At 40.0% G+C, this 13,943-nt stretch overlaps 1 protein-coding gene across 2 annotated transcripts in view; it reads left to right on the top strand.

Moving 5' to 3' along the window:
* The window catches only part of ACMSD (aminocarboxymuconate semialdehyde decarboxylase), a 63,472-nt gene that overhangs the window by 32,427 nt on the left and 17,102 nt on the right, over positions 1-13,943 (top strand). For both annotated transcript variants that reach the window (XM_030850104.2, XM_030850105.2), the window contains one exon: positions 513-685. In XM_030850104.2, coding sequence (XP_030705964.1) covers positions 513-685 — 173 coding nt within the window. The remainder of the gene's footprint in view (positions 1-512; positions 686-13,943) is intronic.

Raw genomic sequence — 13,943 nt, 5'->3', positions numbered from 1 at the left:
CCTGCTTGGTCCCTGTAGGTAAGTGAGTTTGTGACCCTTGAATACACACACACAATATCAAACTATACACACTGTTCTCTAATCCGCTTTTCCTTCTCAACAGCACATGGAGACATCTTTCCATGTCAGGGAGTACAGAGCTTCATCATTTTTGATGGCTGTATACATGACAATGCATTTTATGGATATACCGTCATTATTTAGATATTCCCCAACTGAAAGGCTCCCTCTGTATTTTTCTATTATAACCAAGCTACATTTGAAAACCTTGACCACACATCTTTATACACTTGTCTTCTCTCTTTAGGATAAATTCCTTAAATCTGAATTTCTAGATGAGTTAAACTTTATTCTTTTTTCTGGGTCTTCTCTCACATTTGGAACCCAGTAGATCCTTTGTAAATACAGTTAACTAGCTGGGCTACAGTAACTTCTCTTTGCATACAACATGAGGGTTGAAAAGAATCCTTTTCAATTAACCCTAGTCCCTCAGGAATGGGCTTTACTTGCAGGTGGTTCCTTCCCCTACACAGTAGGAAGAATCTCCCATGGATTCAGCATGCGTCCAGATCTGTGTGCCCAGGACAATCCAACCAACCCAAAGAAATACCTTGGCTCCTTTTACACGGACTCCTTGGTTCATGATCCTCTGGCCCTGAAGCTATTAACAGATGTCGTAGGAAAGGTAAGCCAGGGCTGCCATTTGGGTGACTTATGGGGAGCAGAGTACAGGATCAGCAACCAGTTGCTTGGTCTCTCTTTGAAAAAGGGATGGGAGAAAAGGCATTAGAAGAAAAAGGAGGGACAGTGAGGTTCGGGATTAGGTCTGCTTGCACAGGGTATCCAATCCAGAACCTCCTGCAACATAGACCATGTATCAGCAGGGAGCCATTATGGATGTACGCCAAGGAAATCCCAGATAAGCCACATGGCTGGGTAGCTCCTCAGATAAATTCTTCTTCCTTACGGTCGCCTCTGTAGTGACCGTAAGGAAGTGACACATCACGATGAGGTAAGCAGGAAAGAGCCACCAGTTTTGAGGTCAAATTCACCTGGGTTAAAATCCTGGCTCTACTTCTTACTGACTAGGTAAAGTGTGACTCTAACTGTCCTCATCCACTAAATGAAGAAAACTGGAACATTAAAGAGGGGGGGATGGCACTGGCCAGGAAGGCAGGGGAAGATGATGAAGGGTCTTGGGTACCACCTGAAATGTTTTGCTGGAATAACATGGCCTTTGTTTTGAAAACCATTCTCTCATTTGGCCCAAAAGACCAGCACGGTAGTGCTTTAAACCTCACAAGAAAAGGCCTTTCCTCTTCTGTGGTCTGCTGGCAGCTCTCCTGTTGGTGGCATCTCCACTTTTAAGTATTCTTTGGAAATGCTAACTGAGCAAGTTTAGACAGTGTTTAGAGCAAAGGTCAGTCTGAATTAGTAGTCTGAAATATTTAGTATTTCAATTCTGTTTGATTACTTACAGATAGCAATAGAAGGCTTCCAAATTTACCCAAAGAAAAAAAACTCTTTGGGGTTTCTAAAAGAATATGGACATATGTGTTTAAAGATTGGCAATATGGTGCTTGGATTGAGAGGAGATGCTAAGGCATTTAAAATCTTGTTTAGCAGAGAAAGCGGTCCATTATTTGAAAGCTGCAAGTTACTGTTCCATCTCCAGAATGAAGACTTCATCTCACTTTAAAGCTGACTGTTTCTCTGGCTTGAGAACCTCACTAGAATATGAATGTTGAACATTCTGGTTTGGGAATAAGTTATGTGGCTGAGCTATGTTTCTGAGCCTTCTGGCTTTTGTGTTGTCCCTGCTGAAATCGGTGCTTAGCAGCTGGTTGTGACTGTTGATTATCATTGGATTGGACAGAGGAGCTATGGGCAGGTGTGTAAGTATGAAACTACAAAAAGGAGAAGCCGAAAGAGTCTATAAACCCTGGATTTTGAGCAATGGAGGAGGGGGAGTAGGAAAGCGGCGTGGAAGTGGGGAAAGGGTCAGTCTAACTACCTCCCATCAAGCCTAGTACCCCTGGTGTTCCTGGCAATGGCGACATCAGGAAAAAACACCCTTGGCAAATATAACATCTATCTTACGAGCAATACCATCAGCAGTGAGGGAGACCATCAGCCCCTTCAAACAGCATTCAGGGCGATACACATCGGCCAGGGGGTCACAGCAGAAGAGGAAAAACACGGCAAGTGCCTTGTGGTAACCAGTGGATAGACTAGTTAGTAAGTATATCCCTTTTGTGGACCCCCAGAAAAACTCAGAGGGCACTTTGCAAAGTTGCAATGTTGCAAAGGTGCTAAGATCTTGCATTCAAACTGTGAAGACTTGAGCCCCTATACCTTGGGCATCAAAAGCAAAAGTGAATTCATTTTATGTGACCTCACAGGCTGGTGAATCTAGGACATAGAAACAGTATACATTAATAATTTAGGATTCTCTTTAAAATACTAATGCTTCCTCCTTCTAGTTATATTCACATTTGCAAAATCTTTCAAAAACAATCCCCAAACCAGAATGGCTAAGGAAAGTCCTAACATGACAGCTAGTCTAGAGAGCCACTGTCCCTATTTGAGCAAGAGGACAGAAGGCTGTGGGTCGGATGGATTATATGATGTGTTTGAATTTGAAACAATGATTGCCGGGCATTCATCGGATCTGTTAATACATGAGTACCAAACAAGCTGTACATATATAGAAAATTAAGCAAAATAAAGAAAAGGAAATAATTAACTCCAAGAAAACAAACGTCCATATGAAGACAGATAATCATTGTATATTACCTGACTCAGCAGTGAAAACTATTTATATTTATGGTGTAAATATTAAGCACTGGCTTAACTGAAAATTGTAATTCTACTGGGAAATTGGAGAAGTTGGGTTAAGAAAGAAATTCTCCATGATCATAATGCAAAGTCAGTAAATACTCTCTAAAGCTAATAAATCGAGAAACAATAGTATAATCTCATTATCTGAAACTATGAGGGTGATTATCAGAAGATTCATGTTAAAAGGTAAAAGTGGCTGTCTTGGGATACAAAAATGGATAGGACTGTTTTTGATAAGAAAGATATTAGTAATATTGGATTGTTTAACTATGTATAGGTATTATTTTGATAAATCAAAATTTTAAATAATACCTTCAGAATAAATAGATGTATGTCGTACATACACCAAAACCATATATTGTGTACCTACTATTTCTAAAATTCCCTCTAAACAGAAGACGTGAATTACATAATCTCTTATTTTCCTCCCATCTCTAAAATTCTTTGCTTTTAATCCATGTCTACTCTTCTTTTTTTTTTAAGCACTTTTTTTTTTTTTTGGTGGTACGCGGGCCTCTCACTGTTGTGGCCTCTCCCGTTGCGGAGCACAGGCTCCGGACGCGCAGGCTCAGCGGCCATGGCTCACGGGCCCAGCCGCTCCGTGGCATGTGGGATCCTCCTGGACCTGGGCACGAACCCGTGTCCCCTGCATCGGCAGGCGTACTCTCAACCACTGCGCCACCAGGGAAGCCCTGTCTACTCATTTTTAAAGACAGAGTGCAAAGAATGCTAGTTATATGTTATCAGTCTATCACTGTGAAAAATATGAAAAAATGTATTGCCTCCCTACATTAACATGACCATAGACAATTCACTTTACATATTTAGGTGGGTAGATTTTGAGAGGTCCATTTTCCTCCCATTACGATTATATCACAATTTTGGCTAGATCCATTGTTAATCTATTGCTGTGTAACTAACTGCCCCAACTCAGTGGACTAGAACAACAATAAACACTTACTATCTCATATGGTCTCTGTGCCAGGAATTTAGGAACAGCTCAGCCATTTCAGGATTTCTCACAAGGTTGCAGCAAGTTGTCAGTCAAAGCTGCAGTCACCTGAAGGCTTGACCAGGGCTGAAGGATTTATTTTACATATTACTGGCACACTGGTGCTGGGTTTTGGCAGGAAGCCTCAGTTCCTCCTCATCTGGGTCCCTCTACTCTCCAAAGAGCTGCTTGAGTGTCTTCACAACATGGCAGCTGGCTTTCCTAAAGAATAAGTGATCTGAAAGAGAGACGGAGGTGGCAGAGGAAAGGAGAACAAGAGAGAGATGGAGTGTGCGCCAGGCAGAAGCTATCCTTTTATGACCTACCCTCAAAAGCCACGTCACATCACTTCTGCCGCATTTTATTCATCAGAAGCAAGTCACTAAATCTGGCCCACATTCAAGTGGAATGGAATTCGGCTCCACCTATTTGTTTCAGCTGTGTTGGGTCTTCGTTGCTGCGCACGGGCTTTCTCTAGTTGCAGATAGCGGGGCTACTCTTCGTTGCGGTGCGCAGGCTTCTCATTGTGGTGGCTTCTCTTGTTGCAGAGCATGGGCTCTAGGCGCATGGGCTTCAGTAGTTGTGGCGCGTGGGCTCAGTAGTTGTGGCTCGTGGGCTCTAGAGCACAGGCTCAGTAGTTGTGGCACATGGGCTCAGTAGTTGAGGCACGTGGGCTCTAGAACGCAGGCTCAGTAGTTGTGGCACGTGGGTTCAGTAGTTGTGGCTCACGGGCTCTAGAGTGCAGGCTCAGTAGTTGTGGCACATGGGCTCAGTAGTTGTGACACACGGGCTTAGTTGCTCCGTGGCACGTGGGATCTTCCCGCACCGGGGCTGGAACCCGTGTCCCCTGCATTGGCAGGTGGATGCTTATCCACTGCACCCCCAGGGCAGCCCAGCTCCACCTGTTGAAGACATGTTTGTAAACCACCACACCCCACACTCCAGCCACCTAAATGCAAACTACCTTTAGTCCTCCCACACCACCCCAAAGTCTCATTCATTTACAGCATCAGCTTAAAGTCCAGGATCTCACCACTTAAAGTAACTCAGGGATGACGCTCCTCATGCACAGTTTCTCTCAACCTTAAGATTTGTGAACCACAGAGACAAGTTCTTTACCCAGCACACACTCATGCAACACTATAAAATGGTGAGACATGCAAAGGATAGTTGCTATACACCCTCCACTCCAAAAGGGGAAAATCAGGAGGTTTAGAGGAGTTACTAGTAACTAGCAAATCTGAAATCCATTGGGCACATGTTAGTAGTTCCTTGATTAGAACTCAGAATACAGGAATGATTCTCCACAGCTCTTGGTTCTACCCTCTGAGTCATCCCTCCTTTTCCATGAAAGGGAGCCCATATTTGCGGCTGAGTAGTTTCTACAGACTGCTTCATGCCCCTACAACTTTTGAGGCTCGAAAGCTTCTTTTCATTTTATTCTATCCATTCCTTTCAATCCTGCTGGTGTTTCTGCTAATACAATTCTCTTAAAAACTTTGCAGATCATAACAGCACTGATGACTACGAATGTGGCGTTAGTGTAGAGAACATTGTCAATGATTAAACGGTAACAAAGTTTAAGAAAAAACAAACAAAAAAACTTTGCAGGTCTTTCGTGAATCTTATTAGGTTTCAAACCATTAGGCAAAAGCCCTACCCACAAATCTCTGAGAAAAGCCCTTTTCTGCAAAGGCTGCTGAGGAACAACACTCTTAAGTGTTTGACACTGGTTCTTTGAGGCACTGCCTTAAATCTCTTGAGGTCATAACACAGATATTATAGTCATATCTTGGCTTCATTTTTAGACTATATTTTTCTGATTGTGCCCTGGAGTTAATCTTTGCCAGAAAGCCATCTCTAATTTTAGCATCATTTGCCATTGGAGGGGCTGGGAATTTTCAAACCCAACAGTTCCTGGCTCCTTTATATTTAATAGTCCTTCCTTTAAGGCACTCCCCTTGCATTTTACTATAAGCAGCAAGAAGCAGCCATGCAGCACTTCTAACACTTTGTCTGGAAATTTCCTTAGCTCTATCACCCAGTTTATTAAATATATTTTCTACTTTGCATATTACTGTAGGTGACCGTGTTGCTACTTTTTTTTTTTTTGCCACAGCATAGCACGGATCTCCTTTCCTCTAGTTTCCAATAACATTTTCCTCATTCTCCTTAAAGTCTTTACTGGTAACCTCACAGGTTATCAAGCTTCTAATAACAGTCTTTACAAGGATCTTCAGTCTTCCACTATCTCAAGGTCCTTCCAACTTCCTCCCACTAATCAGTTCCAAAGCCACTCCCACATTTTTAAGTTTTCATTATGGCAACAGCCTACTTCCAGGTACCAAAATCTGTATTAGTTATCTATTGCTACATAATACATTAACCTAAAACTTAGGTTAGCTTTAAAACAACAATGAATATTTATTATCTCATTCATTTCCTCTGAGTCAGGAATCCAGGAACCCCATGGCTGGGCAATTCGGGTTCAGGGTTTCTTATGAGGTTCAATGAGATGACTGCAGCCCAATAATATCTATCTATCTTTCATTCTTTCACCCTTTACTTCTTTTTTGCACACTACTTTACACTAACTTAACCCCAACCTCTCCACCAATTTTATAACTCTCCTCTCAGTACACTTAAACACATCAGGTACAGTAGTCTATTAATTCCTTCTTCTTGAAAAAATATATTCAGGAGTCTCTGACTTGCTCTAATATGGACTGGGCTGCTATTTAGACCTGCTGCACAGCTGTCATCTTGAATCTCCCCTTTGTACTCCTCACATTCTCTCCCTCTCTCTCTCTCTCTCTCACATTGGGTTCCCTGCTTCCTGAGCCCTATGATTTTCCAATTTCTTGCTTTATTCCTTCATCTTGGTAGGGAACATCTTCCAATAACTTTCTAAGAAAGACAGTATGGGAGATGAAATTTTTGAAACCTTGGTTATTTCAGTATGTCTTTATTCTTCCCTTACAGTGAGTTAATTGTTTGGCTAGGTATATAATTCTAGCTTGGCAACTGTTTTCCTGAGTAATTTTAAAGACATTTTTATGTCTTTATGTATTATGGCTTCCAGAGTTGCTGTTGAGTAATGTAACTCCAGTCTAATCCTTGAAACTTCATATAAAACCTACTTCTTTCCCCTTCACTCCCAATCTCAAAGACTCTAAGATTTTCTTTTTGTCCTAAAATTTCTCAGTGATGTTACTCAGTATGGGACTGTTTTCATCCATTATGCTAGACATTTGGTGAGCCCTTTTATTCTGTAAAATCTTCTTAATTTATTTCTTTAATGACTTCCTTCCCTCTGTTTTCTCTTTCTGGAGTTCCTAAAGTTGAACCTTATTTTTCTTCTGTCTTACACCTCCCCTTTTTGAGCTTTTGTTTTACTTTCTGGGATATTTCCTCAACTTTATTAATAAATCCTTTTATTTAATTGGCTTTTTAATTTGTTTAATTTGAAAGAGCTGTTGTTACTGTTCTTGTTCTGTAAACTTTTTTAAAGCATCCTGTTCTTGTTGATTGAGTTCAATATCTTTTATCTCTCTAAAAGTATTAGTAATTTTGGGAAATGTACTTCTCCCCACAAGCCTTCCTCCAATTGGCTTTTTGTCTTTTTTTTTTTTTAAGTCTCAGTCTTTCATATTAAATGCTTTCCTCAAATGTCTATAATCCTTGGCTGTCTGCTCATATTTAAGAGCGGTCACTAAAAGGATGACTGGAAGTCTCTGCATATGGATGGGGCCTGTCAAGTGTGGTTTTCTCTATAGAGTAATCCAACTGAGCCATGTTCTTTTGAAACTCCAGAAATCTGGTCTTTCCTTTTTGATTTATCACTTTCCCAGAGCTCTTTCAATCTCTTACCTGAATGGTAAAGGCCCGGTTGCCAGCATCCTGGGAACTGAGTAGGGAATAAAGGCTGGGATGCTCAATTTAAAAAAATTTTTTTTTAATTAAATTTTTTTTTTTTTTTTTTTACTTTTTGGCCACACTGTGTGGCATGTGGGATCTTAGTTCTCTGACCGGGGGTTGAACCCACACCCTCTGCAATGGAAGCATGGAGTCCCAACCATTGGACCACCAGGGAAGTCCCTGGGATGCTCGATTTTTAATAAATAAACTTTCATTAACCTTTTGCTTTCAGAACATTCCACACTCTCCACTATGCCTGATATCTCCCAGTTCAGAGACTCTCTGATCCTTTCATCCCCTTTTGAGACTAAACGACCAGTCTTTTGCCAGGATGAGGGGAAAGCAGACACTGGACTTAGGGAGATGATCTAGGGTCTAACTGCTTCTGAAACAGGCTTACAATGAATCCTCCTGTTGTTAGTTCTTTGTCTCTACTTCCAGAGGCACCTGGTGCTATCAATTACATATATTTGGGGGCTTGGTGATATAAGCCAGGTTACTTTTTGGCTTATCTCATACTAGCTAAGAATTTCTTTCTTGGTCTTCTAAAGTTAGTTACTATTATCCAACTGCTTTCCAGTTTCTGAAGTTTTCTTCTTAGTTCTTCTATCCTGTTCTCTTTGTCCTTGTGGCTATATGCTCTTCAAAATGCACTTTACCGTCTTTTTAACGGGGTTTCAAATTGTGATCCTCAGACCAATACCAGTCCACAAAGAGTTTGTTACCAGCCCATGATGAGAAAAGGAACTTGTGCCAGAATGCAAACTGAGTCACTAAAGACACCATTTAGTTTAACTGACTTTTGTTTTTAATAGCAAGACTTTTTCAGTAAAGGAAGCAGTGCATTGATTTACATTCTGGGGTAAGCTCCTTAGGTCATCATGGACAACTGAAAGACCAGTTTGCGTGCATGTATTAATACTGGTCTTGAGCTTTCCTCCTTTTCGCTAACAAAATTATCTTACCTATATTGCATCCACCTATAGCCCAGCTTCCAACTCCCTGAAGTCATTTTCATGGTTATAGGCAATTAGAGGTCAGCAGAAACTACAGCAATAGAAGGGGTCTGGCTAGATTTTCAGAAGTTAAAGAATATTCTAGTCCTCTCTCTGGCTTGGGTTGAAGGTGGAAGGACGAGAGATGATATGCACATCTTCAGAGTCTTAAGATTTTTTTTTCTACTTTTTTTTTTTGGCCACGCCTCACGGCTTGTGGGATCCCAGCTCCCCTACCAGGGATGGAACCCGTGCCCTGGGCAGTGAAAGTGTGGCATCCTAACTACTGGACCACCCTTTTTCTACTTCTAAAAGTTAATCTATTAATTCAACTAGAACATCTAAAATCACATAACTTAGTTTATAAATATTACTTTTCCACATTTACATTTCATGAAACAATTTTGTTCAAATATGCATCTTTGACATAGTGCCTTGTCATTATTAGAAACACCATTTGAGGCATTAAAATTGTTTTTAATAGCATATAAGCATTGCAGTAAATAAACTCTTTTTTTTTTAACATCTTTATTGGGGTATAATTGCTTTACAATGGTGTGTTAGTTTCTGCTTTATAACAAAGTGAATCAGTTATACATATACATATGTTCCCATATCTCTTCCCTCTTGCGTCTCCCTCCCTCCCACCCTCCCTATCCCACCCCTCCAGGCTGTCACAAAGCACCGAGCCAATATCCCTGTGCCATGCGGCTGCTTCCCACTAGCTATCTACCTTACTACGTTTGTTAGTGTGTATATGTCCATGACTCTCTCTCGCCCTGTCACAGCTCACCCTTCCCCCTCCCCATAACCTCAAGTCTGTTCTCTAGGAGGTCTGCATCTTTATTCCTGCCTTACCCCTAGGTTCTTCATGACATTTTTTTTCTTAAATTCCATATATATGTGTTAGCATACGGTATTTGTCTTTTTCTTTCTGACTTACTTCACTCTGTATGACAGACTCTAGGTCTATCCACCTCATTACAAATAGCTCAATTTCGTTTCTTTTTATGGCTGAGTAATATTCCATTGTATATATGTGCCACATCTTCTTTATCCATTCATCCGATGATGGGCATTTAGGTTGTTTCCATCTCCGGGCTATTGTAAATAGAGCTGCAATGAACATTTTGGTACATGACTCTTTTTGAATTTCGGTTTTCTCAGGGTATATGCCCAGTAGTGGGATTGCTGGGTCATATGGTAGTTCTATTTGTAGCTTTTTAAGGAACCTCCATACTGTTCTCCATAGTGGCTGAACCAATTCACATTCCCACCAGCAGTGCAAGAGTGTTCCCTTTTCTCCACACCCTCTCCAGCATTTATTGTTTCTAGATTTTTTGATGATGGCCATTCTGACTGGTGTGAGATGATATCTCATTGTAGTTTTGATTTGCATTTCTCTAATGATTAATGATGTTGAGCATTCTTTCATGTGTTTGTTGGCAGTCTGTATATCTTCTTTGGAGAAATGTCTATTTAGGTCTTCTGCCCATTTTTGGATTGGGTTGTTTGTTTTTTTGTTATTGAGCTGCATGAGCTGCTTGTAAATTTTGGAGATTAATCCTTTGTCGGTTGCTTCATTTGCAAATATTTTCTCCCATTCTGAGGGTTGTCTTTTGGTCTTGTTTATGGTTTCCTTTGCTGTGCAAAAGCTTTGAAGTTTCATTAGGTCCCATTTGTTTATTTTTGTTTTTATTTCCATTACTCTAGGAGGTGGGTCAGAAAGGATCTTGCTGTGATTTATGTCATAGAGTGTTCTGCCTATGTTTTCCTCTAAGAGTTTGATAGTGTCTGGCCTTATATTTAGGTCTTTAATCCATTTTGAGCTTATTTTTGTGTATGGTGTTAGGGAGTGATCTAATCTCATACTTTTACATGTACCTGTCCAGTTTTCCCAGCACCACTTATTGAAGAGGCTGTCCTTTCTCCACTGTACATTCCTGCCACCTTTATCAAAGATAAGGTGTCCAATAAACTCTTTTAATGAGAGTGTCTGTTTCCTAAGTTTCTAAATATCTAAGCTTCATCTACAACCAAGTATCATTAGAATTTTCTTCTAGAAATGGAGGAACTACAGGACTATCCCTATGTTATTCACACATAGCATTCTATTCCAAATTGAATTCACTACTGCTGTTAGTCTTTTGTTTGTAGTTTGTACTTTCCAGTGGTTTCTGTTAGTTTGCTGATTTGTTTCTGCATGCCTGAGAAATGTGGTAAAAAATGATAATACAATTAAGAGTAGAAATAAAAATAGAAATGAAGATAAAGTGGAAAAAAAGAAGTCCTAGAAATCCCATTCTTGTGAAGCAAACAGTAAATGATGCTTAAGAGTTTAATGCTATACAACATAGTCATAGCTGTGAGAGATATGAGTAAATTATTTGAACTCTCTAAACTTGTTTCCTTATCAATAAAATACAGATAATAATAGTACCTAACTCTTGGGGTTGTAGACAGCGTTAGATAAGAAAACCACATAAAGTATATAACACAATTCCAGTCCCACAGTAAGTGCTCAATAAAAGCATTTGACAAAGGTACATACAGACTTTCAAGAATGAAACTACAGTGAGAACAACTGTGACAGCATCAATCAATTTGCAAGATCTTTCATTCATCTTGAAATGTTGGAACCTCAGAATTACACAATCACTACAAAATTGAGATAAAGGGAAAAAAATTCTACTAAATTAAAGTTCACAACAAACAAAATGTGTCTCCTTCTGAAGCAATGATGTAAAATAAGGCTTGGATCTTCTATGGCAATTTAATCAAAAGTGAAGAGGGAACAAGATAGAAAGAGGGAAGAGTCTAGAAAGCCAAGCACATGCCGAGAGCAGGACACATGCTCAGAAAAGACATGACAGGAACCTAAGCTTTAATCTCTCTCTGATCTTTAGGCTCAGTATCAGCAGGGTGTGAATGCTAGGGTGGAGTTGTAAATGGCCTGGCCAAGCATTAGAGGAAGGCCCAACACAGAGCCAATCTGCGAAGGCCGAGAGAGGTTTTTTCCCTTGTCTTTCTTTGGTTCTCTTTTTGCTCTAGGCATTTAAGAACATCTTATCAAAACATGAGCTGACCACAAGCTTAAGGAACAGACTGCAGAGAGCATATACAACAAAGAATAAGTCTTTAAAAATAGTTTGCAAAAGTCACTGAATAAGCAAATACAAAGCACACAAAGGAACAAGAACAAACCCAGAGAAGGAAGAATCTGATTACCAAAGTTACCACATTATACTATTCAAAATGTCCAGTTTCAACAAAAAAATTGAGGTATGCAAAGAAAAAAGAAAGTACAGCACATTCCCATGAAAAAAAGAAATTGGGCTTCCCTGGTGGCACAGTGGTTGAGAGTCTGCCTGCCGATGCAGGGGATGCATGTTCGTGCCCCAGTCCGGGAAGATCCCCCATGCCGTGGAGCCTGCGCTCCACAATGGGAGAGGCCACAACAGTGAGAGGCCCGCGTACCGCAAAAAAAAAAAAAAAAAGAAAGAAATTAACAGAAACTGTCACTGGAAAAACATTGGACTTACTAGACAATGACTTTAAATTAACAGCCTTAAATATGATCAAAGAAATAAAGAAAATCATAGACTAAGAACTAAAGGGAACCAGGAGAACAATGACTGAACCAAAAGAGACTATCAATAAACAGATAGAAATTATAACATGAAACCAAATAAAAATTCTAGACCTGAAAAGTACAATAACTTTAATGAAAAATTCACTAGAGGGTCATATACCTGATAAGGGACTTGTATCCAAATATATAAGTACTCTATATGAATAGCTAACAAGCACTTGTAAAGATGTTCAGCATCACTGGTCATTAGGAAAAGGCAAATCAAAACCACAATGAGATACCAATTCTCATCCTTACCAAGATCCCTATAATTTTTTTTAAAAAGTAGAAAATGTTGACAAAAATGTGAAGATATTGGAACTCTTGTACGTTGCTGGTTGGAATATAAAATGGTGCAGCTGCTGTGGAAAACAGTTTAGCAAATCTATAAAAAGTTAACCACAGAATTAGCATGTCCCAACAATGCCACTCCTGTGTCTATACCCCAAAGAATTGAAAACAGGTTTTCAAGCAAATGCTTGTACACAAATGTTCATAACAGCATTATTTGCAATAGCCAAAAGGTAGAAACAACCCAAATGTCCATCAACAGATGGATGAATAAACAAAATGTTGTATATCCATACAATGAAATATTATATTCAGCCATAAAAAGAAATGATATACTGATACACACTATAACATGAATGGACCTTGAAAACATGCTAAGTGAAAGAAGTCAGACATAAAGGTCACGTACTGTATGATTCCATTTATATGAAAAATCTACTATAGATAAACCCACAGAAACACGAAGCAGAATAGTGGTTGCCAGGGGGTGGGTGGGAATGGAGAGTGACTTCTTAATGTGCATAAGGTCTCCTCTGAGAGTGTGAAAATGTCTTAGAACAAGATAGTGCTGATGGTTGCACAACTCTGTAAATGTACTAAATGTCACCACAGTATACACTTTACAATGGTTATTTTTTTTTTTTTTTTTTTTGCGGTACCGGGGCCTCTCACTGTTGGGGCCTCTCCCGTTGCAGAGCACAGGCTCCGGACGCGCAGGCTCAGCGGCCATGGCTCACGGGCCCAGCCGCTCCGCGGCATGTGGGATCTTCCCGGACCGGGGAACGAACCTGTGTCCCCTGCATCAGCAGGCAGACTCTCAACCACTGCGCCACCAGGGAAGCCCTACGATGGTTAATTTTTATGTTATGTGAATTTCACCTCAATTTTTTTAAAAAATGAAGAGGCCTTTCTCTGCAAGATAGACTTTCAACCACCCAAACCAAAATATCTATTCATATGTTCTTTTATTTTTAAAAGAGAAACCAGAAACACCTGTTCCACAAAATAGAAAGTATTTTATCTTAGAGTAAAATAAATTGTTCACTTTTAGAAGTAACAATGTTATTTTGGGACATTTTATGCCCCAATTTTTACAGTAGGCATACATGTGATCTTGTCTTGGGCATTTGATCTGTGGGTTAGAAAATGAACCTAAACTAGAGACCGGTCAGGCCCAAAAGCCAAAGTTTTTTCTCCATTCCTTTTCCAGGCCATCTACCTCTTTAACATTCAGGACTGCTCTATTCAGCTATTCTAAAGGGTTAACATGATCTGG

The sequence above is a fragment of the Globicephala melas genome, chromosome 7 (genome assembly GCF_963455315.2).
Source record: "Globicephala melas chromosome 7, mGloMel1.2, whole genome shotgun sequence".
In the NCBI taxonomy this organism is placed as follows: Eukaryota; Metazoa; Chordata; class Mammalia; order Artiodactyla; family Delphinidae; genus Globicephala; species Globicephala melas.
This window is presented reverse-complemented; position numbering and strand designations above follow the sequence as displayed.